The sequence below is a fragment of the Telopea speciosissima genome, chromosome 8 (assembly GCF_018873765.1).
Source record: "Telopea speciosissima isolate NSW1024214 ecotype Mountain lineage chromosome 8, Tspe_v1, whole genome shotgun sequence".
Classification (NCBI taxonomy): domain Eukaryota; kingdom Viridiplantae; phylum Streptophyta; class Magnoliopsida; order Proteales; family Proteaceae; genus Telopea; species Telopea speciosissima.
The window spans coordinates 17,284,053-17,310,668 of record NC_057923.1 but is presented as its reverse complement, the minus strand read 5'-3'; the positions used below and the strand labels follow the sequence as shown (position 1 = coordinate 17,310,668).

General features: G+C 40.2%; 1 protein-coding gene across 1 annotated transcript in view; it reads left to right on the top strand.

Moving 5' to 3' along the window:
- The window catches only part of LOC122671284 (probable mitochondrial-processing peptidase subunit beta, mitochondrial), a 38,389-nt gene that overhangs the window by 5,516 nt on the left and 6,257 nt on the right, over positions 1-26,616 (top strand). Inside the window, exons 2-7 of the mRNA XM_043868412.1 lie at positions 513-677; positions 839-976; positions 1,175-1,326; positions 1,423-1,531; positions 13,302-13,400; positions 17,112-17,177. Of these exons, the coding sequence (XP_043724347.1) occupies positions 513-677; positions 839-976; positions 1,175-1,326; positions 1,423-1,531; positions 13,302-13,400; positions 17,112-17,177 (729 nt within the window). The remainder of the gene's footprint in view (positions 1-512; positions 678-838; positions 977-1,174; positions 1,327-1,422; positions 1,532-13,301; positions 13,401-17,111; positions 17,178-26,616) is intronic.

The following is a 26,616-nucleotide window of genomic DNA, read 5'->3' as shown; positions in this document are numbered from 1 at the left end:
AAAACGATTAAAAGCTACGATTGCGCTTAGGGTGACATCTCTAAAAATTAACTATATTCACCCAACCTACAAAGCCCAGATTACGAAAACACGTTTGTTATCCCAAAACACGAGAAATAAAAAATAGTCAAAGTTAAAAAAAAAAAACAATTTGACCTAGCTCCCTCATTGTTTTTGCTGCTCAGAGTCCCAAGTGGATCCTATGCTCCAGCAAGGAACTCATATTTGAGTTTCCTAGTTTGCATTAATTTGTGTTATGAATGTCTAAATGTAGTGGTTACTGGCAGGCAATGACATTTGTAATTTTCTCTCTCTTCCCTTTTTTTGAGGAAGGTTACAGCATCAGTTGCTTGTAATTGTTTTTGTAAGGAAAAATGGCATTTTACTTCTTTATATTTCAAATCAAGGAAGTTGTTACCTTTTCACTTCTTTTAAATAACAAATAACTATTGTAGTTGGTTACCATGTCATAATTAAATCAGAAAATTTCTTCTTCTTGTTCTACTTTGTAGGTGGAGGGGCAAGCCGAGGAGGTTATTTTTGACCATTTGCATGCTACTGCATTCCAATACACCCCTTTGGGTAGAACCATTCTGGGACCTGCTCAGAATATTAAGACAATCACAAAAGATCATCTTCAGAATTACATTTCAACTCATTACACTGCTCCAAGAATGGTAATTGCCTATATTCAGTGAGGGAACATCCCTCAACCCAACCCCCCCCCAAAAAAAAAAAAAAAAAAAACCTTATGATGCTATCTCTTCATATGCTGAGCTGGATGAATTGGAGTGTTTAAATTTATTTCCACTGTTATTCTATGGGAGCTCTATGTCAGGTTATTTCTGCTTCTGGAGCTGTCAAGCATGAGGATATTGTTGATCAAGTGAAGAAACTTTTTACAAAGCTATCTTCAGATCCAACCACTGCTACTCAGTTGGTTGCAAAAGAGCCAGCAATTTTTACTGGTTCTGAGGTATGCTAAAACAGTTTTATGTTCAATCTAATGTATTTGTCCCCCCCCCCCAAAAAAAAAAAAAAAAAAAGAAAAAAAGAATGAAAGAAAGTCAACTGGATGCATTTTTTCTATTTCTTTTGTTTATAAGAGGTGTTTTCATCTGGAGCCAATTTTGTCCTTGTGGTAATTGTGTATTTGTGTTCCATCGTTGAACAGGTCCGTATAATTGATGATGATGTTCCTCTTGCACAAATTGCTGTTGCATTTAATGGTGCATCTTGGACGGACCCAGATTCAATTGCATTGATGGTCATGCAATCTATGCTGGGTTCATGGAATAAAAGTGCAGGCGGGGGAAAGCATATGGGGTATGTGTCTATGGTTAATATTATTGTGTGTTCTTGTGTAACCCCTTCACTTCCCAAAGGGGAAGCTGCTCACTGGTTTTGTCAATCTGTGAACAGTTCAGAGCTTGCTCAGAGGGTTGGTATTAATGAAATAGCGGAGAGCGTGATGGCTTTCAACACCAACTATAAGGACACAGGACTGTTTGGTGTTTATGCTATCGCCAAGGTGAGGGTCACTCAGATCTTGCCTATTGGTTATTTTTTAACACAGGCTGCTTTCAATGCCTTCCCATTTTCTTCTTTACTTTAATGCAGAACTGGTAAAAAAATTGGTCCTATTTTAATATCCATTGACTACAGGCTTTTAGTTCTTTGGATTTTATTTGTAATGGGCTGAGTTATTAGGCCCAAAAGTTTGGGGGGGGGGTCTAAAGGGGTTACGAAAATAAATATTTTAATTAGTGGTGGTATTGCAATCCGGGGATCCAAAAAATGTGGTTCAAATCACTTATGAGCCTCCAAGTGCTAAAGAGATCACTGTGTAATAATAATGGCATTTCTGTAATTTACCTCAAGTGTACAAGGGGGAGTGGCAGAACCGTAAATAAGCAGAATCTTGAAGGGTTACTTGGGAAGATATATGTAGGTAGGGATCCAAGGGAAGTTGATTTATTGGATAACAATAGACTTGGAATGAAGATAAAAATAAGGACTAAATAGATTAAAGGAAGAAAGGAGGGATAATATGGGAAGACTAGGGTTATGGTGTTTAAATTCACTTCACAAGTCTCCTTCAACCTTACGATAGGAAGAGAAACCAGAATACTAAGGCGGAAACCAGATTTGATATTGAGTGAAGAACTCACTCGATTCAGAACCTATGGATTCGAAACTTCAGGACAAGGCTTCTGAGACACAGCACTATGATTTCCATCAGGCAGTAAATTGATTCAAGAACTTGAAGACTAATATAGAGCTTTGCTGAAACAGGAACCAGTGGGAGTGGCAGGTTCAGGTATGGATCCAGATGGATATCTTACAACAGGGATGAAACTTTAGGGCAGGAAACTTAAGGTTCAGCTCGCCCTAGGGTGATGATCTTACCCTCAGAACAGGAGGGGAAAAGAAGATGTGAAGGAGAACAGCTACCAACCGAGAGTGACCATCCAGTCATCAGAAACAGGGTGGGGAGGAATAATAGAAGATGAAATAAGGAACAAGAGACTACAGGAAGAAACAGAACGAAACTAGAGAAGGGAAGGAATCGTACTAGTGGGAAAAAGGATGGAGAATTAAGAAGGGATGAGGAGGAAGGGATGACAGCCAAGCTGCCTCGGCCATGCAGGCACACTCGTACCAAAAAGCTCAATATTTCATGCCATTCAACTTCTCTTATAACCTCTATCTATTACATTTATACAAATAAGAACAAAAAGACTCCTACACGTATTCTAAAATAGAAACTGTAGTAAACTAAGTAACTACCTCAAACCAAGACCAATCTCCTATGTTATCCTACTTTCCATAAAATAAATATTACAAGATTATCTCAAATTAGCAAACAAATCCCTAAATATCGTACTAGACCCAAAGCCCAATTTGGACCCTGGTTCATCTCATCTCCGTCTGGACTTCTAAATGTGTTTGTGCCAGTCCAAGCAAGCTCTCCTGCATCAAGTGGCCCATTAGAGATTACTTTAGGATTTATCTAATCGTAGTCGTTGCAATATCAAAAACACTAGAAGCAGCACCTGTGCAAGGAAGAAGAAGAAGAACAAGGAGAGAGAGAGAAAGAAGAGAGGAAGAGAGGAGAGCTCATGGATAGGTACTCTAGCCCTACTGTGAGCAATGTGTATATATATATATAATAAAAATGAACAAAGAGACAAATATACGCCGCCTGGTTATAAGGAACCATTACAGATATACCCCTACACATACAATACATGAAAGAAAGAATTCCCAAACTACCTCTACCGGTAGTTTATCGGTAGTTTATAGACATGATATTCTTAACATTCCCCCTAAAGCTGGAGCATATATATTACCCATGCCCGGCTTGGAACAACCACCAAGAAAGGCAGGTCTAAACAGCTTTGGTGAACATGTCACCAAATTGATTCCCAGAGCTAACAAATAGAGTAGAAATCACTTTCTTCATGACAACATCATGCACTAAATGACAGTCAACCTCAATTTGTTTAGTTTGCTCATCGAATACAAGATTACTTGCAATGTAGAGAGCCGCCTTGTTATCCCAATACATATTCTTGAGTTTATCAACTGATATCAACTGAAAAATCAAGTTCTTGAACGAAAGACTTCGGCCACATCAACTCAATTGCATTATTAGCCATGATTCTATACTCAACTTCAGCATTAGATCATAGTCTGTTTCTTACTTCGCCATGTAATAAGATTTCCACCACCATCAAACGTACAGTAGCTAGTAATAGATCTCTGCTAACCATCAGGAGTGTTTTTTGATTGACGGATTCCTTTAAAACTTAAAAAGGAAAATTTTACAGGATAGTCATAAGACTGGATATGATGTATGGCACGGAGTATTGGGCAGTTAAGAAGCGGTATATAGATAAGCTGAGTGTTGCGGAGATGAGGATGTTGAGATGGATGAGTGGCAAAACTAGGATGGATAAAATAAGGAATGATGGGAGGTGGTTTGGGAGTAGCCCCAATTCAAGATAAGCTACGAGAAAGTTATCTGAAGTGGCATGGCCATGTTCAACGAAGGGCTTCAGATGCTGCAGTTCGGAGCAGTGGATTCAGATTGAAGGTAATAATAGAGCTAGGGGCAGGCCTAAAATGACCGTAGGAGAAGTAGTGAGGAAGGACATGCATAGTTTAGGTCTTGTTTCAAGTATGGCGTCGAATAGAGCTGATTGGAGGGCAACGATTCGTATAGCCGATTAGCCGACCCCAGTTAGTTTGTGTTAGACTGATTTGGAGTTGTTGTGTTCCTTTTCTTTTACTTGTATTATTAATATTTTGTCTTCGCAAGGATCCATGTAGCTGACCCCATTTAGTTGGGATAAGGCTGAGTTGTTTGTTTGTTTGTTTGTTATCATTGTGACCATGAGTCCATGACGACGATAAATAAGTCCTTCTCTGGGAGAACCCTTGCGGTACTTTAAGATACGACATGCTCCCTCCCAATGAGGTTGCTTGGGTGTTGCCCTAAATTGACTAATCACGTCAGCAAAAAAAGAAATGTCAGGCCTAGTAACAGTAAGGTAAATGAGCTTGCCGACTAACATCCTATACTAATATTTGTCTGTAAACTCTATCATCAGAAACTCCAAGCTTTACATGAGGATCCATATGAGTATCTACAGGTTTATAGCTTCTCATTCCAGTCTTAGTAGAAAGATCATGAACATACTTCCTCTGAGACAAACTAACACCTTTACTGCTGCAATTAACTTCAATTCCCAAAAATACCTGAGAACTACCAAATCTTTCATTTGGAAGTGTTGCTGTAAACAAGATAACATGTTCAATTCCAGACAAGTCATTACCGAAAACAATAATATCATCAACATACACAAAAAACATCACTACCTTAGAGCCTTGATGACGAGCAAGAATTGAATGTTAAGAATAATGTTGGGAGAAGCCATATCTATTGACAACTTGCTAAATTTACCGAACCAGGCTTTGGGGGACTTATCAACCAATAAATAGGCTTTTTTTTAGCTTAGAAGCTTTCTGTGCATTCCTCCCTGAGCAACATACCCAGGAGGTTGCTCCATGTGTACCTCCTTATGCAAATCGCCATACCGAAAAGCATTCTTGATATCTAGCTGAAATAGAGGCCAATCAGATTAACAACCAAGGAAATCAAAACTCTCACAGAATTCAGACGAGCAACAGGAGGTAGGTCTCAAAATAATCGATACTATAGGTTTGAGTATATCCTTTAGCAACCAAGTGAGCCTTTAGGTGCCCAACAGATCCATCAGGGTTATTATAGTTGATGGTGTTCACCCAACGACATCGCACAATGCCCTTACTGAGAGGTAGGTCAACCAAAGTCCAAGTCTTGGGAGAAAGCAAGGCATCCATCTCCTGATGCAGAATTATCACCAAACTGGGCTTCTTTTATTAGGAATAAGTCTAGGGTTGGGATATATATATGTTGGGCCTTTGATCCCAAGGGTTTTCTATGTAATGGGCCACTTTAATGAGCCTAAACTAGGGGTATATAGGTTGCATACGGGATTAGCCCAAACTTAGTTTATTTTTATGTTTTTTAATTGAACCGGTTCAAATTGGTTGCATCCAATTGGTTTAATTTAAGTGATCATGTGACTTGGTTAAGTGGTCATGTGATGTAAGTTGGGCTGGATTAGGACTCTATAAGTCCAGCCATGTTTTGAGTCTATTTCCTTTAGTATTTTAGTTTCCTAGTCAGTTTAAATTACCTAATAGGTTAAGGATTGGGTTAGGCCTTTCCTTTTTAGAGTAGAAGTTTATTTTTGAGTCTTTTATATAAGGTTGTAAGGGGGCAAAGCCTTGAATACGAATTTGATTAATGAAAAAAGCTTTTGCTTGTTGGCTGCCATTGTTGTTGCTCCTGTGCTCCTTGTGAGTGTGCATCCTTGTGGTTTTATCAAGGTGGAAAGGGATTGGTGGAATCCGATCGACTCCTTGCGCCGTGACGGCCGGGAGGATCCCAATTCGAAGGTGGTTCTACCCTTCACTTTTGTCCAAGCTGCTGCTAGTGGATTTCTGCTGCAACTTGTTTATTAATTTCTTCTTCTAATCCTCTACTCCCTTCCCCAATTGATCCCCCTTTATTTTTGCTTGAATTCCATAAACCCTAACTCCATTAAACCATAGATCTTGCTGCCCAGCCATATCTAACCATTAGAATTATTTCAAATTCAAACCACAGCCTCTCCTTAACACCCCCTACACTTGACCCAAGCTGCTGCCCCTAGTTGTCTTTCAAAACCCTAAATTTGACCTAATTTCTAAAACCCAAAACCTGAAACCCTGACCCTAATTTCTGGAATTTTGAATTCTCATCTAAACCTAACCAAATCTAGCTTTCTAAAATCCCCAAAACCTGCCTAGTTTAATCGTATAAACTATATTCCCATTATCCTACCCTAACCCTAAGAATTGACCTAAATCCTAGTGCTGTCCATTTGAACCAGCAGCCCCTTTTGTTATTTGATCCTGTTGTTTGGCTCCTAATAGGTCTCCTACCTATCTAGGACTACATTATCTCCACATCATAGCTGATTTTCACCCAGGATTAGATAAAACATCTTGATACTTATTAGGAATAGAGTGAGAAGTCAATGATAAAACAAAATTGTGAAGAAAAGTGGGAAGATGGGAAATAGAAATATATTAAACAATAGAATAGGTAACCAAAGATTTTTGAGTACATGAACGAATACCTTTCCTCCAGGCAAAGAGTTTGACTGTAAGGAAGGCAATGAAGGAGTGGCTGCAATTGGTGGTGAGGGCTTGGGACGGAGCTTGTCTAATTGTAATGGCACTCCTTTGGATATAGGAGTCGGATTCCCAAGAGGAATTAACTTTGGAATAGGAGAGGCAGGTCTTATGTCAGTAATTGCAGTCCCAAGTATGGAGTATTTAAAAAAAAATCTAACATCAACATTGACAAAATGTTGACAAGTGACATAGTCATAACATCGATATCCTTTTTGGGTGTGAGAATACACAAGGAAAACACCATGTGGAGACAATTTTGTCAATGCGAATGCAAAGATTATGAACAAAACGCGGCACCTAAAAATACGTGGTGGTAGAGAAAATAAAGAGCTGTTTGAATAAACAACAAAAAAGAGGGATTGATTGTGAAGGACAGAAGAGGGTATAAGCATAGTTATCAAGGCGGCAAGGCGACCGCGGCGTTTGAGGGCCTTCCTAAGCGTCTTGGCGATAGGGCGACCGCAAGGCGTTCAAGTGTTCTAATTTTTTATATAACCATTTTATTTAGCACAAATAGCATATTAAAAATTATATATTTCTACTTCTTTGCCAAATAAATATTAAAGAGTCAAATCAATGCAAGATATTCATCAACAAAACAAATTAACAAACTAAGTTCATCATATTATCATAGCAATATAGCATATAAATATGAAACAACATTATAAATTATTAAATATAAAGAATAAAGGGCTGGTAAAGAATATATTAAAAATAGAAACTAATAGAAGTAAAGAATACTAGAATAGTATTCCAATTTCCAATCATGCAACAAAACTACAAAACCTCATAAATATGAAATATTTACAAGTTCTGGTCTTGTGATCACTTAATTTTAGTCCAATAAAGAAATCATTCAATTCTGTGAAAAAAAGGAGGAAAAGAAAGAAAGACAAGATCGAATGAACTCAATGAAGTTAAAGGAACTGGTAAGTGGTAACAAACTCCACAATCCTCTTCAGAAACAAACAAAAGAACATATAAGGCTGGAGATGTCGGTGGAGAGTGGACTGTGGACTGTGGACTGTGGACTGTGGAGAGGTTAGAAGGAAAAAAGAAAAAAAAAACACAGTACTTACAAGGCTGGAGATGTCGCCGGTAGAGGTTGAGGCTGGAGATGTCGCCAATGGACGTTGAAGATGTCGTCGGTAGAGGTTGAGGCTGGACCGCTGGAGATGGAGACGTCGATGGAGATTGGAGAGTGGAGAGGTTAGAAGGGGTTTAGGTTTAGAAATTAGAAGGAAAAAAAGAAAAAAAAGCACAATACTTACAAGTTACAAGGCTGGAGATGTCGCCGCCTCGCCGGACGTCGGTGGAGGTTGAAGTTGTCGGTTAAGGCTGGACGGCTGGAGATGGAGACGTCGATGGAGGATGGAGACTGGAGAGGTTAGAAGGGATTTTGGTTTAGAAGGAAAAAAGGAAAAAAAAGCACAATGCTTACAAGGCTGGAGATGTTGCTGCCTCGCCAGAGTCGTCGGATGTCGGTGATACCTTCTGGGACTGAGAGGGATCGAGGAGTGAGGTCGTGAGTTGTGACTCGTGAGTCGCCGCTGCTTCTTTCTCTTGTTCTCTTTTTTTTTCTCTTTTCGGTCAAATGGGTTATGGGTGAGTGAGAGTGAGACGGTGAGTTGAAATCGATTTAGGTTTTGTTTTCTTTTGGTTTTTTTTAACATATGATTCCATGCTTCTCAGAGCATGGAGCCAAACCATACAACCAATAACAGTATGGCAATTAGAATAACTTAAACAACATAAAAAAAAGTAAAAAACAGAGTTCTAAAAAAAAAGACACTAGGGCGACCGCTCAGAGAATTAGGAGTCCTAAGGCGCCTAAGGCTACGCCTAGGTGATGCCTTAGAGACCAAAGCGCTTGCTTTACTAACATACCATAAGGCGTCCAATCGCCTTGGCGACGCCTTAATAACTATGGGCATAAGATAATCAAATACCAAGCAGTCTAAATAGGATCTGAAACATTAAGTATTGCAATTTCTAACAAATGTCGGTTTTTCCTTTATGCCACACCATTCTGTTGAGGTGTATATGAACAACTAGAATGATGGATAATCCCATTCTCATAACAGAAAGATGAAATTTCACGTTGAATAATATCAAGAGCATTATCAGAACGCAAAAACAAACACCAAACTGTACTTTGAGAGATAGACTTGCAACAAGGGACTATATGCTGCAGCTTGGAAAGAGATAAATGCCTTAGCCTGTAATGCTAATGGAGTGGAGAAGCACCATTAGAAGTAACAGACACGGCCGTAGATGAAGGAGCAACGTCAAAGTAATACATGGCATCCCTCTCATGCCCTCTACCAATCACTGTCTTTGTCTTGAGATTCTGAAATACACAATAGGAAGGATTAAAAAGTGATAGAACAATTAAAATGCTGTGTAAATTGACTTAAAAAGGTTAACTGGTAATTGAGGAACATGAAGCGCATGAGATAATAAAAGGGAGGAAGAAAGAGGAATGACACCATGACCAGAAACATGAGTAGAAGATCCATCTATAAGAATAACTTGAGATGGACAATTAGACTTTTGAAAGGAAGAAAATACATTCGACTTACCAGTCATGTGAGAGGAAGTACTAGAATCAATGACCAAGGGAGTGGGAGATGAGGAAGTTAAACATGCGTGTATACTTGAGTGAGCCAATGTAGCCATAGATGTGGAAGGGAATGTCTCAAGCTGCTGGGCACGTTTTAGTAGTTGATTAACCAACTCATCACGAGACACATAAGAAGATGTGCCACTTTCATATGAAGAGCCGATGCTACTTCAGCACTCCCGTCAGTCACTGATGTATGAACAAACTGTTGTGCCCACTGATGCTTCACCCAACACTTCTCACTGTGTGATTAGTGCGGCCACAATGTGTGCACTATCAGATGGACTGATCGGTTTGCTGTCTGCCACGACCACCCATACCACGTCCTCGTCCTCCCCTGAACCACTACTTCTGCCTAGAAAACCAGAGCCGCGACCACGTCTGCCACTGCTCACAACGAAGGCAGATTTGTCATTGGAAGAAATGGATTCAGGTTTAGAAAGGGAGGGAGATGCAGTCTGTTGAATCTGACAACATGCATCTTTCATATAGGGATTTTTCTTGCTAAAAGGAATTTTACTCTTGACAGGCTGCAGATCAGAGTGTAATCTAGATTAAAATTACGCAATCAGCATACTGTGATTTAAGTAACTTTAATATCAGTATAAAAGGGCTGGTAAACACATAAGTTCCTCCTAGGCTCCCACATGCCCTTGAGTGCACTATAGTAATCATCAATAGATTTGCCATTCTGCTTTAAGGAGAATAATCTTTGATAGAGATCGTACATTCTGCACATATTCGTATCTTAAGAATAACTCTCCTTCAGATCATCTTAAACATCCTTGGCAGTATTGTGAAACATGACATTGACAATCACAAAAGGTTCCATACTATTCCAGAGCCAGACTAGCAATGTATCATTCTCATTCATTGGTTCTATATAGTCCTTCGAGTCTGCAGATGGTGGAGGAGAAATCAAATAAACAGTCTTTTTTTTTTTGCATTGATGTATACCTTAACTGCCTGTGCCCAAAGAAGATAATTTGAAGCACCACTTGGTTTGATAGAATTGGTTTGGACATTAGTCATTAACATTGTCTACAGAGGGCTTAGGATGAGCCATACTGATGAAGATAAAATAACCAGCAGGTGAAAACTAGATGCAACAACAATATGTCAAACCAAGAGCAACTCAGAAGGCCACAAGGCAGTAGCAGAGTCAGTTATAGATGACAGGGCTGAACCGCAGGAGGATATCACATCAGAAAATCAACAAATACCAATAAACTGCACAAACAGTATCAACTATTGCACCAATACCAGACAACCAGTCTTTCAACAGGAGAAAGCAACAGCCTGCGGTTTGAGAAAACAGAGAATTGAAACCGCATAGAGAAGGGAGCCTCAGAATATCCTGAAAATTTTGTTTGTGAACTGATGTGTATGTAGAGAACACTACTGTAACATTGCAAGATGATCAGTCTAGCAAAAGTGGTTTTCTTGAAAAACCCTAATTTACCAAGAACTTTGCAGGAAGATGAGTATAAAGATGATCTGATCACCAAAGGGGCACCAAAACATCTTCACATAATCATCGCAACACCATATGCAGATATGGAAGAAGAGAGCCAGCCAGTCGTCAGTAAGTAGACGCAGATAGTCAACATCCACCAATAGGGCACCAATAACCATACGACATCAGCAGCAATGCATCCAAAGAAATATTATTCAACACTGTAGGGAATCTTAATTTTTCATAGTTCGTCAGCGAGGGTTTCAGAACAAACAAATACAACATAGGTTGCTGTGAATCACAAACTGAAACTCTAAATGGACTCTTAGAGCAGAAACAATATCACAGACACTGGATCTTAGTGCTCTGATACCATGTTGCAATTCCAAAAACACTAGAACCAGCACCTGTGCAAGGAAGAGGAAGAAGAAGAAGAAGGAGAGGGAGGGAGGGAGAGAGAGAGAGAGAGAGCTCACGGTTAGGTGATGCAGATTTATCACCAAATTGGGCTTCTTTTATTAGGATTAAGTCTAGGGTTGGGTTACATACATGTTGGGCCTTTGATCCCATGGGTTTCTAATGTAATAGACCACTTTTATGGGCCTAAAATATGGGTAAATAGGTTGCATATGGGATTAGCTCCCATACTTAGCTTTTTATTTGGGGTTTTAAATTGAACCGGTTCAACCAATGGTTCAATTTAAGTGATTTTATTAGTTTTTCTTTTAATTGTTTAGTTGGGCTGGATTAGGACTCTATTTTGAGTCTATTTCAGTTTCCTAGTCAGTTTAAGTTAGCTAATAGGTTAAGGATTGGGTTAGGCCATTCCTTTTTAGTGTCTAAGTCTAATTTTGAGTCTTTTATATAAGGTTGTAAGGGGGCCAAGTAGGGAATACGAATTTGATTAATAAAAATTAGCTTTATGCTTGCTGCCATTGCTGCTGCTCTTTGTGAGTGTATATCCTTGTGGATCTCAAGGTGGTAAAGGGTAGGTGGACTCCTGCGACTCCTTGCATTGTGAAGATCGGGAGGCTCTTTCAAATCATCAAGCTGCTGCCATTGTCCTGCAATACATGAGTTTGAACCTGTTTTCTTATTTTAAACCTTCTTCTATCACCCTTTATCTTCCCTTAGACCTAATCCACAGTCCCCTCCATCCATCAAACCCTAATTCTCCATTAAACCTGCATTCCTACCTCCACTAGGATTCCCCCATAACTCCAGATTTAGCCTTCACTTTCAAACCCTACTTCCAGCCTACGTTCCCCACATCATTCCCCATACTCGATCTTAACCCTAGCCCTTAGTCTCCACTGTAACCCCTCCACTCCCCCACTCCGTTAAACCTAAAAAACCTGCAACTCGATTCTGCCCAACTGCAGAATTTTAGAACTCTTCCAAACCCTAATATTCTTATGCGATTAAGGCCTCCTAAACCTGCATATTAAAACCCTATAAACCCCAATACCATTATTTAACCCTAACCCTATTTTCTGCCCTAATTAGCCTAATCTGTCCTAATCGGCCAGCCTTGTTAGGTAACCCTATTCCCCTGGCTCCTAGTGGGACTTCTCCTACCTAGGACTACATTATTAGGTAGTCTAGCCCTACCGTGAGCAATGTATTTATATTTATATATAATAAAAAGGAACAAAGAAATTGGGATTTGAATTGTGTAGCCATGAAGGCTTCTTCTTTTCTCTGTCTTTCTCTGTCTTCAGGTTACTGTTCTTTGCCCCCCTAGACAGTTTCTCTTCCCTTCTCTCTCCCTTAATTTCTACCATATTCCCCTTTTCTTCCATCACAGGCTGCTGGAATGTTCAAACCAGCAAGCTTCGCCGACCCTGGTTTGTCATGACAATAGCCTAAACCTGGGCCTGTGTGCCAGCCAATCAAATCATTGGTTCTTAATCTGGGATTAGGATCGGCGGGTTGCATCATAATGAATAATAATATATTATGAAATAAATATTCAAACTGAGTTTTGACTAAACAAATTGCTTGTACACAAACATGAAAAATGTTGTTGTATATCATATACTGTGATATGAAACGGGGTGCAAAACATGCCTGTGATGTCCATTACATGTCATTTACTTGCATCCTCTCACACTATTTTAGATCACTTCTAGCTTCATACCTAGCTTGTCCAAATGGGTTTTTTTTTTTTAATTTACATGGTTGGTTTGCCACTGACCCCTTAACAGTATGTCTGTATTGTTAATATGTTTTTTTTTGTTGTTGTGTGAAATTCAACTATTCAGGGGACGTTATCTCAAATAAAAAAAAAAAAGGGAAAAAAAAATTCAGGCAATGATTGTTTTTGCTCTGCTGCGGTCTCCTCAATAGTATAGTCTGCTATTTATGCAATGTTTATCCTCATTTTACCTCTTCTTTAAATAATAAATTGACTCCTGCATTTGCTTTCAGCCTGATTGCTTGGATGATTTGGCATATGCAATTATGTACGAGATAAGCAAGCTATCTTATCGAGTTTCAGAAGCTGATGTTACACGTGCTCGTAATCAGGTAGTTATACTTCCATTGTTATTTGATTGCTTATATTTGGGCCTTGATTGAACTACTCATTCAAAATGAAGCTTGTCATACATGTCCTTGAGGAACAAGTCAGTGTTGCTCTATATGATTGCTATGTTCTGTAGGTGTGTGAAATAAGTTTTTTGTGTACATAAATTTGTTAGAAAGCAGGGATATGCTTAACTTCCTCGTAACACATATCATATCCCGTGTAGAAGAATTTTCAGTCCAGGGTTTGGCTCAGTTTTTTGGGTCAAATTAAACCTGCAATTCAATATGTTAGGTCCAAATTCCCCAATGGGTTATATGGGTCATGAGCTAAGTAATTTTGAGTTTTCTATTGTTATGAGCCCATTCTGTAAGCCCAAATATTAGGTATTTAAGGCCTATATGAGATTAAGTAGGTCGTTTCTAATTCTGTGTATTGAGTTACTTAGTGGTTGAGATAGATATTAAATAGAAGTTTCTAATTTTGTTACTATCTATTTTTGTAATAGCAATGGATCCTCTAGAAGGATTCCATCCTAGTTTCTATTTTATTTGCTTTCTATTTTCCTTGTAATTGATAAGGATCCTTTCTAGAAGGATTCTTTTATAGTGTTTGCTTGGAAGCCAAGTAGCAAGGAGAGTTTCTATTCTTGTAATCAACTGTGGTTATTATAAATTAAGAGCAAAGGGCACACTAGGATTTTGATGTTAGATAAAATTATGCTCTATGTGAGTGTGTGTATTGTGGTGAATCAGTCGCAGCCCTCATGGTGAAGCAAGTGGCAAGCCAAGGTGGTGATTGATTAGAAGGGTTGGTGTGGCTGCCACTGGCCGGTTCAAGAGGGGACGTTTGAGTGAAGTGTGAGATCAGACATACCGAGCAAGACGCTGCTGCAGGATTGGACGTCTATGTATCTCACCAAATCAATGACGGCGGAAGGAATGCCCTTCTTTCTTACGGCTCCTTACCGCAGCACTCGTTTACTCCCAAGTGTAGTGTCTTTTTCAACCAGTAGTGTATCAGCTCTGGCATTATTGAAAAAAAGAGATGCTGGGTCGGTCAATTGCAAGGTAGGAGATGCAGGACCTGTCAACATGAAAGTGGACAAATACCAAAGGAAAATGTGATGTTCAAGGTGCTGATTTAACATTATATGGACTGTTAAGAGGACTTAAGGACAAATAAAAATGTGAACAAGGAATGAAACATAAAGTGTTACTTGGACATGGAACTTTGGGACCTAGTTTACCCCCATTATTAATTGGGGTGAATCCTCCTTGGTTTTGGACTGGTGGTGAAGCCTTTCCCGCAGTCCATAGATGGTGACTGGTGAAGCCTATTGGTCATATTCACTTCTTCCTCTCTTCTTCTTTTCCTTGTTTTCCCTCTTTCTCTCATCTCTGCCCAGCAGGTTTCCAGCACCTATTCCTCTTTGTCATGGATTCTTTTCAGGTGATATCTGCAATTTCTGAGAGTTTAGCCATCATCTTGTAGGTTTGCTAGTGTTTGCTTTGTTTCAGCCTAGCTTACTCATCACCTAGCTTCCTCACTCTCTTGAACATTTTCGTCTCCCTCAGCAACTTTGACAGTTTGACTTCTTTGTTACGTCTACTTCTTATTGCATTCCTGGTTCTTATTGTGATATTTGCTGGAAAGATTTGAAGATTGATAAGCTTTTTACTGCAAGTGGAGCTTGATTTGGTATTATTTGGATTTAGCTAGTTTTCATCATCCCATCAACATTGAAGCCTTAAAAAAAAGAACGTCCCAGTGCCCGAGGCTCCCGCGGATGTAGGGTCTGGGAGGGGCAAATGTACGCAACATTACCCCCGCTTGGCGGAGAGGCTGTTTCGAAGTTTTGATCCTGCAACATTGAAGCCTTAAATTCTACAATATGTGGTTTAGCTGCTCCACACATCCCCTCTTAACTTTGTGGCCCTATTTTCTACAGAAATATATGTTTCCTATTTCTTTGATCAGCAGATAATTCCATCTGTTTGGTCTTCTTCCCGACCTTTTTAGATCCATTAACTTGTGCAACAATCCTCACGCCACTGCTGCGAGTAGTTGTCTTGCATAATCTCAGTTGATTGTCCTTGTATAATTACTCTAGTTGCTTATTGGCTCCGTTGGATCTCATTTCTAGTTTTGTGTTTCTGGGTCTTAACAAAAGGCCTTGAGACTTGGTCTTGATTTTTGTTAGAAGTTGGAACTCATACCGAAACGCAGGACTTAAGTTATTTCTTTTATGCAAACACAAATAATTTTGTACTCTTCTTATTTTGTTATTTGTTATCATGATTCATGAGTAGTAGATTTTAGATTGAACCTTCCAAATAAAGGTAGCCTCGGTGATGTAGATCACAAGTCCATATGTACCTGCAAGAAACAAGCCCCAAAACCAGCACAGCAAGGTTGTGGATTTGACTGCTGTGAGAAGCAGCCTGGTCTGATGATGTGGCAAGTTTTCGTTGGTTCGATGGAGCATCACTTAAGGCGGCCCCAGCCCAGAGTGAAGCATGAAGAAAATAAAAGATCAAAACACTATTCATGGCACTGTTCACGTGAACAGTGTCACAGCCCATATTTTCTGTGTGTGGAGATGTTTTTTTGAAGATTTTGTGGGCCCATCAAGCGGAGAAAGATTCTATCCTAAAGCTGCCATAGTTTAGTTTCTTTTTTCAGTATTAGAAGTATATTAGGTAGTTTCTATTTTTGTTTCCTTGCTTGTTTAGAAGGCTGAACTATAAAGCCTAGTAGTTTCTAATTTTAGTTAGGATTTAGTAGTTTCTATTTTCTTAAGTTTCTATTTTAGTTTAGTTTCTATTTTGGAAAATTTCTATTTCATTGTAAGCTTGCCTAAGCTATTAATAGGCATCGCATTATAATGAAAAAACAGAATTGGAGAACAGAATTTGTGGCCAAGCTTGCCATCAGTTATGGGAGAAATTCCATGTTTCAACAGCTGGGATAGCTGTGGTGAAAGACCCAGGGTGAGAAGCCCATTCCCCTACCCCCCTTCTCTTCTATATCCCTTTCTTCGTATCCTTTTTATGTTCTTCTTCATATGTAACAGAAAAGTAGCAATAAAAAAAAAGAGTTGCAGTTTTTATTTTTGTTCTTTTAATTGTATCAATCCTGCTGCAATTGATCTCCCGCTGGTTTCCCTGGTTCGAGGTCGACTTTTGCATTACTCAGTAGGTCTCATCACATATGGTTATGATATCATCAATTAAAGGTAATTTGATAAAACTTGGCTTGCTGAAATGGCTAAATATGCGTTGAAATTTAACTGCAGAACCATTATATTATTTTAATATCAGGAAAATTATGAGAGAGATTAATGCTTTTTGTATCATTCAAGGATCAAATGAATGGTCACTGGCTACTGTAAAATTTATGACACTGATTAATGGATGAGAGATGAAATTGCATCAGTCTGTTTGTGTCATACAAATGCTTAATATACATATGGTGAACTAGCTGGTTTGGTCTATAAATTTCAGTATCTTAACCATTCAAGTATCTCCTAGTGTGTACTTTATGTTGCTTCTTATGTACCTGTGGGTATTTTGTTGTTCCCAATTAATGTTGTAATGAGCATAGTAATAACTTCCGTTGCTGACAAATCAATGTCTTTCCTTTTGATTTAGTTGTGCAATCATTTGCAGTAAATTATAGACATCAGCACTGACAAAGGTGCTATTTTACAGTTAAAATCTTCTCTTCTACTCCACATGGATGGGACCAGCCCAGCAGCAGAAGATATTGGTCGTCAGGTATAATTTGTTTCTTTTCAAACTACTAGTAATATAAATTAATAAAGGGAAACTTCTAGAGGATGGTATCTGGCTTCTGAATTGAATAGTGACACTTGGTACTTTTTCTTTTATTTTTATTTTCTAGTAAAAGATTATGCTAAATAGTTAGCCTTGTCCAAATAATGAAGTGGACCAATCCCTACTTGACCTGCCATTCTGTTAGAGTTTATGTAATACGAGTACTTTAGGTATTTGTTATTTCCTTATTTTTCTTGTATTGTGCTTTGTCCCTTTTACCTCCCTAGGCTACCTTATGTTAGCATGGGGGTATATATGTACTTTCTTATATAATATTAGCGAGTGAATGAAGGGGAGAAGGATCATTTTCCCTCCCCAAGTCATTACCGCCTACCTTATCCTCTTTTTCTTCTCTTTCTACCTCTCATTCTCATCTTCTCCCTTCTTCTCTCGTCATCTTCAACTACTTTTAAGTTTCAACTTGATATCAGAGCCTCCGGTTCTGGTTTGAGAGTCACACTACTCCGCTTCCTTTCTCCTCTCTTTGGAATCCTAGGTTACGAAGGGATTCCAAGGAAGAGGCTGCCGTCTGCAAACTTTGAAGATAACCATGATATGAACCTTGATGAAGACTGTAGAAACATCAAGAGAGGTCTCATATGAAGATTTGGCTGTTGGGAGTTCAAATGAAAGAGGGACAGAGTAGCGGAAGTTACCTCCAGCTCTGAGCTTCAGTTCCATTCTTTCTCTCATCCGGCATCTGTTGGAGGTGGGACTGGGCTTGTTAAAATCACCCAAGGGTCTCTTTTCAACCCCCGGTGGCCTTGGTTACTGAATGTAGTAGGAGTAGTTGGAGCACAACTCATTTTTCCATGGACTGACAGCTTGATGTTTTTGCCCTTTCTTTGATCTGAAATGCTATTTGAGATGCTTCCGGTTGGTGAGTTGGAAATGATGTAAGGATCGATTCAAGAGAGGAGAGGAGAAAGTAGGAGTTGAGAAAAGAAGAGAAGATGAGGGCAAGAGAAGAGAGGAGACGAAGAGAGAAAGAGATTTGCAACCGCAACCGAATGTGAGAGACTAAAGATTCCTCTCCCCTATTTGATTTATTAACATGAAGTATTACAAACACCTCCCTAGGGAGGTAAAAGGTAAAAAAGGAAAATTACAGCATAAGACAACAAGATACTAAACTACTGCCCAAACTACCCTTATTACATAGACTCTAACATAATGTGTGTTGGTGAGTTACATTATGTGGGTCTAATGAGTTGCCATGGGATGAAGCTACACTTTGAAAGATGTATTTAATTTCGGTTTCTCCAAGTTTTATGGTTTGTCTTCTTGCTAGAATTTTTTTCCCGAGTATTAGGAAGGAGTTTCTATGTAGAATGTGTACTGCTCATTTGGTTTGGATAGCCAACCAACTTTCTAAGTGTGTTCATACATTATGTCGGAGGTCAGTGGACCTATGAGAGCTTTGGTTGGTGGTTCGAATAGTAACAACCCCAGTCTGATTGCCTTTGAGAACCCCAACACCCAGATGTCCATTGTGAAGTTGGACAACACCAACTATTTGGACTATGCTGACTCAGTGAAGCTGTTCCTGTGAAGTTGGGGGGAAGTTAGGGTACATTATTGGTACAATTGATGCTCCTAATTTAGGTGATCCAACGTATCTGTAATGGGAACTGAGAACTCAATCGTTATGACCTAGGAACTAAATCTTGCGAGATCTCGGTAATTTTGGACCTCGAGACGAGATGGGATACGAGTTGTAAAATTACAATATCTGGTTGAGATCTTGGGTCGACCCAGATCTCGACCCAACTTTGGTTATAAAAGTGCCATAACTCGAGATATCTCGAGTTATCTCGACCGAGAGGTTGCTCTACTCCTGCTGCATCTGGTTTTCACCATTTTTTGGGCTGGATTTTTTCGGTAACATTCAGCTACTCCAAAGCAAGATTAGTGCATGATTTGCGGTTCTTTTCATCAATTTTGAAGAACTTTTGAGTATAGAAACTACTAGTGAGTGTCAGTCGTGGCATTCATCTCACCCTCATCATGACTATGATTATGGCCAGGAGAACACCGGTTTCGAATATAGTGGCTATGGTGAGTTTGGGCAGCCAACACTTGAGTTCGACAATCAAAGCACTGGGTCAGGTTTTGTGGACATATTCCCAGTCCCAAACCAGCCACAACATACATGCCTCAGTATGCCAGTAGCAGTGGATCTCATGCCTCATGGTAACCGGCTGGTCCGGTTCTTGTATACCCTAAGATAGGGGACTTGACATATGTTGATGACAACCCTAAGTTGTTTTACATTAATTGAATGCTTTGATTGCTTTCTATTACTAATTATGTGTAGAGTAGGGTATTTTAGTACATCGTCTCCTACCAACCTAGGTTCCAAAGTGAAACTCCTATTTGGACTTTGTTTTTGCAAAATCTGATAGTGCCATTGTGTTTAAATGGCCTAAAATAGGCTGAGTATCAAGTTTCAGATCCAAACTAGGTCTAAAACCCACCGAAACCAGGTTTCGAGTTGAAAAAAAAATGCACCAACTCGACTGAGATCTCGACATATCTCGAGACAACTTGGTTTTTCCCAGGGTCCAGTTCCGAGTTTTTGTTCCTCGGTTATGACTTGGTTGATTTTCTCTATGAATCTCGAGATCGATCGGAGGTTAATGAGAAAGGAGACTGCCAATAATATTTTGGATAGTGTCTCTAAGACTTTGAGCGAGTGGGTGATTAGGCTAAGGTCTACCAACTCTTCCAGAAGGTTATCCATAATAAAGTATGGAGATAGGACTATCTTTGAGTATTATAACACAATTATTATTGGTCTCTGGGAGGAGTATAATCACTAAAGGACCTCCAACTATCCAACCCTGAGGATGAAGCAAAGGTATATAGAACACTTGAGAAGGAATGTGTTTTGATTCTCCTTGGCGGGTTACACTCGGAATATGAATCAATATTCGGATGCAAATTTTGGGCCAGTCACCTCTTCCATCTTTAGATGAAGTATGTAGCTACATGCAAAGTGAGGAGAACCGAAGAGTGGCTATAGAAAGTGTACCATCACTTGAGAGATCTACTCTTTCCTCCAAGTCCCATGGAGATTGGCACAATGGAGGAAGACACTAAGGGCCACAGTGCCATACCACGGGGATGACAAAGATAAAGACTCAAATGTGATCATTGTGGGAAACCTGGGCAAACTATTTAGAGGTGTTGGGTGCTTAGTAGGCGTCCCTCTAGACTTGCACCTGCTAGTATGCGTGGTGGTAGGAGAGGGGGACTTAGAGCACACCTACCCTTCCAGACTTACTCCATGACGGGTGAAACTGAACCCGTGTGGCATTTTGGACTAAATGCAGATCACAGCTCCCTCACTTCAGAAGATCTTGCAGCCTTTCGATGGGTATGTCACAGTTGGGTAGCTCTTTTTGTACGACCATAGTGCCAGATTCTTCGGCCCCTGCCTTGTAGGTCTCTATATCTGCCGCTTCCATTGTTTCTTCTTGGGTTGTTGACTCTGGCGCTATCGATCACATGACTGGTATTTCTGTCTGCTCTAGTGGGAATAAAGTTAGATTTGCTGATGGTTCTCTTTCCTCTATTTCTGGTAGGGGTAACGTTTATGTTACCTCTTCTATTTCCATTGATTCCGATCTTTGTGTTCTAAATAGCTACTGACCTCTTATTTGTGAGTCACCTAGCCAAATCCTTGAATTGTTGTGTCACTTTCTTTCTTTCTCATTTTCTTTTTTAGGATTTGGTGATGAAGAGGATTATTGGTAGTGAATGTGGGGAAAGTGCTTTTCCTCCTTGAACCTAGAACATCCTTTTTGACTACCTCTCAGTCGTATGTGTGTGGGCGTAGGGACAACAACATTGTTGATTCTGTGATGCTTTGGCATCAACGCTTAGGCCACCCCTCTTTTGGTGTTATGGAAAAATAGTTGCCACACTTGTTTTTTTCTATTTCTACTTCCCATGTATGTCAGTGTGAATCATGTTTGTTTGCTTAACATTAATGTTCCTCTTATCCTTACCATGGTAATAGATATACTGTTCCTTTTCATATTGTGCATTTTAATTTTTGGGGACCTACTCCCACCACTTTTTTATTTGGTTATCGCTATTTTGTCTCATTTGTTGATGATTGCTCCCCCACCACCTGGATGTTTTTGATAAAACAAAAGTGACGTCTATAATGTTTTCAAAAATTTCTATCAAATGATTTGTACTCAATTTGTACTCCTAATCTTTTCTACCGATAATGGCATTGTTCATCGGTTTGCTTGTGTTGACACCCCCCAATAGAATGATGTAGCTGAACGGAAGAATCGTCATTTAATGAAAGTCACTAGAATTCTACTGTTTGGTATGCATGTTCCTAAAACCTTTTGATCTGATGCCCTTCTCATTACTTCCTTCTTCGTCCCAAGGTGTTTGGGTATGTACTATGTTCATTTTTTTTTTGGGTGAATGAAAAAAATCATTACCAAAGAGAGAGAACTACAACAGCCCCCTTAAGGGACGAAAGAGGAAAAAGAAAAGGAACTACCTAAGCCTCAAACGGGAGAGGCTTGGAAGGAGATGGAAGAGAGGCCCCAGGAAGCAACAATAAATCTATTTCTTAGGGTGTCATTACAAAAAGAGGGAGCATCCGAAGAGAGCCTATCTTCGATTTCAAAGGGAATGGAGTCCCAAATCTGCTGATGAGACCGAGATTTGGAGGTCCATTTCCTAATGTTACACTCCATCCAGATATGATTGATAACTGCACAAAAAGCCAATTTGCCAACTATGTTGCATATAGTAGAACTAGCAAAAGTCATATCAATCCAAAGCCAATCTCTACTGAAGGGAAGAATTCTTCGACTTCTAGGCCAACATTTTGCTAAGACACCTTTCCAAATGGTCGAGGAGAAAGGGCAAGCAAAGAATAGGTGCTCAGTATCTTCTGCATTGTTCCAACAAAGGCAACATGAAGGAGGAACAACAATTTGGCAGTGGCAAAGAAAGGACTGCGTTGGAAGACAGTTGGAGAGAGCTCTTTAGGCTGTGAAGCAATAAGGGGGATATGATGCCTGAACCAAAGAAGATTCCTTCAGGGGGCCAAAGGGCTCTTGAAGCGAATATGATCCTAGACAACTTTTGTACTAAAGGAACCTGATGAGCACGACGACCGAATAACGCAATCACCTCTCCCAGCGGGACTTCTAGAGATGGAAGGAAGAGCAGCCCAAATGTTGATAAGAGTCTGGTGGAGGGAAGGCGGCGGAAACCAACCAAGGGAATATAAGATATCAACAACCTGGGAATTCCTGAGAAGGCCCAATCTATAGATGATTCTGGGGCTGACTAGGTGGAGGAGGATGCCCATAGGGTGCCAATGATCCAGCCAGAGGGAAGTAGAACTGCCGTCCCCAATGCGAGAGCATATTGCTCCCTGAACTAGAGAGCAAGTAGCTAAAATCTGGCGCCAGACCCAAGAAGCATTAGGAGTCGAAGATACTGTCCGAATGAATCATGCTGAAGGTGCCTTGAGTAGATCCAATCAACCCAGATACTTCTCTTTCTGGAGACAATCTTCCAGATCAACTTGATGATTCTTGCCAAGTTAACCTCTTTGATTCTTCGAATACCCAAACCACCTTCCGTTTTTGGAAGATAGACTGAAGCCAAGCTAGCGGGGTGGAGGAATCTAGAAGAGTCACTGCCTTTCTAGAGAAAAGAGGCCATTATGGATTCCAGAGCCTTGATAGTAGATTGGGGCAGCCCATAAATTCCCGACCAGTAAATGTAGGAGGATTCCAACACTGATTTGATAAGAACCAAGCGCCTTGCATAAGAAAGAAGCTTGCCTTTCTAGAGTTGAAGCCTTTTCCTGATGAGATCCAGCATAGGTGTGCAGCCTATGCACTAGGTACATAGGCTTGTGCACTGGGTACAGCCTTTACCCAGCATTGGTGTGCAGTGGTGCGCAGAGAGCCTAGCTGGAATCAGCGGCAGACCTAAATATTTGACCAGGAACTGGCCAACGGAAAAACCCAATATCGCAATAAGAGCAGCTTAATCCACATCTGAAACTCCAACAAGAAAGAGGAGAAGCTTTGTTGGATTGATACAGACACCCGAAATCTTTTGGAAGCACTGTAAACAAGATATAATAGTCTCGAAGGAGCTGATGGACGCCTTGGAGAAGATGATGTGGTCATCTGCAAAAGCCAAGTGGGAAAGCTTGAGCGTTTTACACTTGGGGATAGGGGAATTAAGCTTCTAATTCGTGCAAATTTGGATATCCCTAGATAGAACTTCCAAAGCCAAAATAAAGATATATGGAGAAAGGGGACATCCTTGTATGATTCCCGTGGGCCGAAGAGAAGTATCTTGCTGGGCTGCCATTTACTAGAACAGAGAATCTTGGAGTGGAGATCATAGTTGTCAAGGCGTCGCCTAGTCGTCGCCTAGGCGGGCGCCTTGGACGTCTTGATCGCCTAATTGGTATCGCTTTGATTTTGGACCCTCTCTGGCGCTTTGGGTCACCTAGACGCCATGACAACTATGGTAGAGATGCAATCGTGGATCCAATAGACAAAAACAGGAGTGAATCCCATTTTAGTTATCACATTTATAATAAAATCCCATCTCAGAGAATCAAAAGCCTTGTGAATATCAATCTTTATAAGAGCAGTGGGGGAATGGCTTGTTCGAGCAAAACCTCAGACAATATTGTTGCAAAGAAGAATTTTGTCTGAGATACTTCTCCTAGGGATGAAGGCTGACTTTTCACTGACGAGGAGCTCGACAACACCCTTGAGCCTGATGGCAAGGGTTTTGGCAATGAACTTGTAAAAATCAGATTGCAAAGAGCAATGTGCCTGAAGTTTGACATCATAGAAGCACCTTCCTTTTTAGGGATAAGGCAAAGGAAAGTGTGGTTTACCCTTTTTATTTGACGGGGGTTGAAGAAGAAGCTCTGAATGGCTTTAATAAGGTCATTCTTTATTATATCCCAGGCAGCTAAAAAGAAACCCATGCTGAAGCCATCTGGGCCAGGAGCGCCATTCACTTAACAACCTCAATTTCAGCTTCATCAAGAATAGCCCTAAGAGGGGGGGGGGGCAGCTCAGCGGGGATGAACTTGTTGAGAAAGTTGCTAGGGAAAGGGCCAGGATCATCTAGAGAGCCATTGAAAATATCCTTGAAGTGATTTACAGCCATGTCTTTAATGTCTTTGACTCTAGTAACAGTAGAGCCATCAAGAGCCCTTAGCAGGAGAATGAAATTTACATTTGTCCTAGCTTTCATGGAGCGATGAAAATAGGCTGTATTAGAGTCACCTAATTCCAGCCACTTGATCCTAGACTTCTGCTTGAGAAAGCTTTCTTCTTGGGAGAGCAGGGAAGAGAGCTCAAGGGAAACCACTTTTTCTTCTTCAGCCAAGGGGGCATTAAGGATATCAGATTGAAGCTGCAACTGAATAACAGAAAGCTTGTCCTTACAATTCAAAACCTGCTGAGTGATATTACCAAAAGAGTTGGAGTTCCAATATTTGACGGCATCCTTACATTGCGGAGCTTCATGGAAAAAGCAACAAGAGGCGAGGAGAAAACATGGACAGGCTTTTCCCAATCTTCCCGGACAGTGGGTAAAAAGGTAGGATGGGATGACCACATGTCAATGTATTTGAAGGGCTTTGGGCCAAAAGAAATGTAGGGTTGGATGGCTAGAGTGATAGGACAATGATCAAAATTCCTGGCATGTCAAAGGTGGCATGAGAGGATGGGAAAGAAGAAAGCCAGACTTCATTTACCAATATTCTGTCCAACTTGCAAGTAATGCGAGCGCTGCCAGCTCTTTTGTTGTTCCAAGTGTAGGATGGGCCAGTCCATCTAAGGTCATTTACCCCAATTGATCCAGGTTCATCATAGCAATTGGCTTATTTCTTTAGAAATAGGCCTAGGGTTGGGTTATATACATGTTGGGCCTTTGTTCCCAAGGGTTTTTTTATGTAATAGGCCACTTTAATGAGCCTAAACTAGGGGTATATAGGTTGCATACAGGATTAGCCCAATACTTAGTTTATTTTTATGTTTTTTAATTGAACCGGTTCAAATTGGTTGCATCCAATTGGTTCAATTTAAGTGATCATGTGACTTGGTTAAGTAGTCATGTGATGTAAGTTGGGCTGGATTAAGACTCTATAAGTCCAGCCATGTTTTGAGTCTATTTCCTTTAGTATTCTAGTTTCCTAGTCAGTTTAAGTTACCTAATAGGTTAGGGATAGGGTTAGGCCTTTCTTTTTTAGTGTCTAAGTCTATTTTTGAGTCTTCTATGTAAGTTTGTAAAGGAGGCCAGCATTGAATACGAATTTTGATTAATAAAAGCTCAGCTTTATGCTTGCTGCCTTTGTTGCTGCTGTTGCTCCTTGTGAGTGTGCATCCTTGTGGATCTCAAGGTGGAAAGGGATCGGTTGACTCCTTACGCCGTGACGGCTGGGAGGATCTCTCACTAAAGGTGGTTCCATCCTTCTTTGTTCAAGCTGCTGCCGGTGGATTCCTGCTGTAAGTTTGAATTTTTAAATTCTGTTTTCATTCCTTTTCCTTCCCCCCAATCGATCCCCCTTTATTTTTATTTGATTTTCCCCATAAACCCTAATCTGACATTGTCTCTGTGAAACCCTAGAACCTGTCCAGCCTTCATTCTACATCTGTTTTTCACCAAAATCAAATCACAGCCTCCCCATACCAATCCCTCTACTCAACCAGACCTGCAGCCCATTCTGATCAGTCCAAACCCTAGTTTCAGCCTAGATTCTAAACCCAAACCCTAACCCTAAAAATTCTGGAAATTGAATTTTGTTTCAAAACTTGTTAAAATCTGTTTTAATAGCTTCCCCAAAGCCTGCATATTAAAATCAAATATACATTACCCCATTCCCCCATACCTAACCCTAGAATTTAATCTAAAAACCCTAATTCTGCCCGATCAAACCAGTAGCCTTTTTTTAGATCCTATTGCTTGGCCTCTAGTGGGATTTTTCTCCTATCTAGAGCTACATTACCAATATCCTCAATACAATCATTGAAAGAGTTCATAGCATCCATGTCTAAATGATCTCCCCCCCCCCTGGCTTCTCATGGCTGTATCTTATGACATTAAAGTCCCCACGAAGCCCCCAAGGGGCAGTTCCGATCTGAATTGCAATGGAACGTAAATCAGTCCAAAGAGAGAGCCTTTGAGTAGGACAATTTAAGGCATAAACCACAGTGAATAGAAAATTAGATTGAGTAAGGCTGTCAAAGAAGTTAAGGTGCATGAACTGGGGGGAAGAGGAAATGAGAGAGATATTTTATTTACATGGGTCCCATAAGACCCAGATTCGGCCATTTGGGTGGTGGGAGTAATT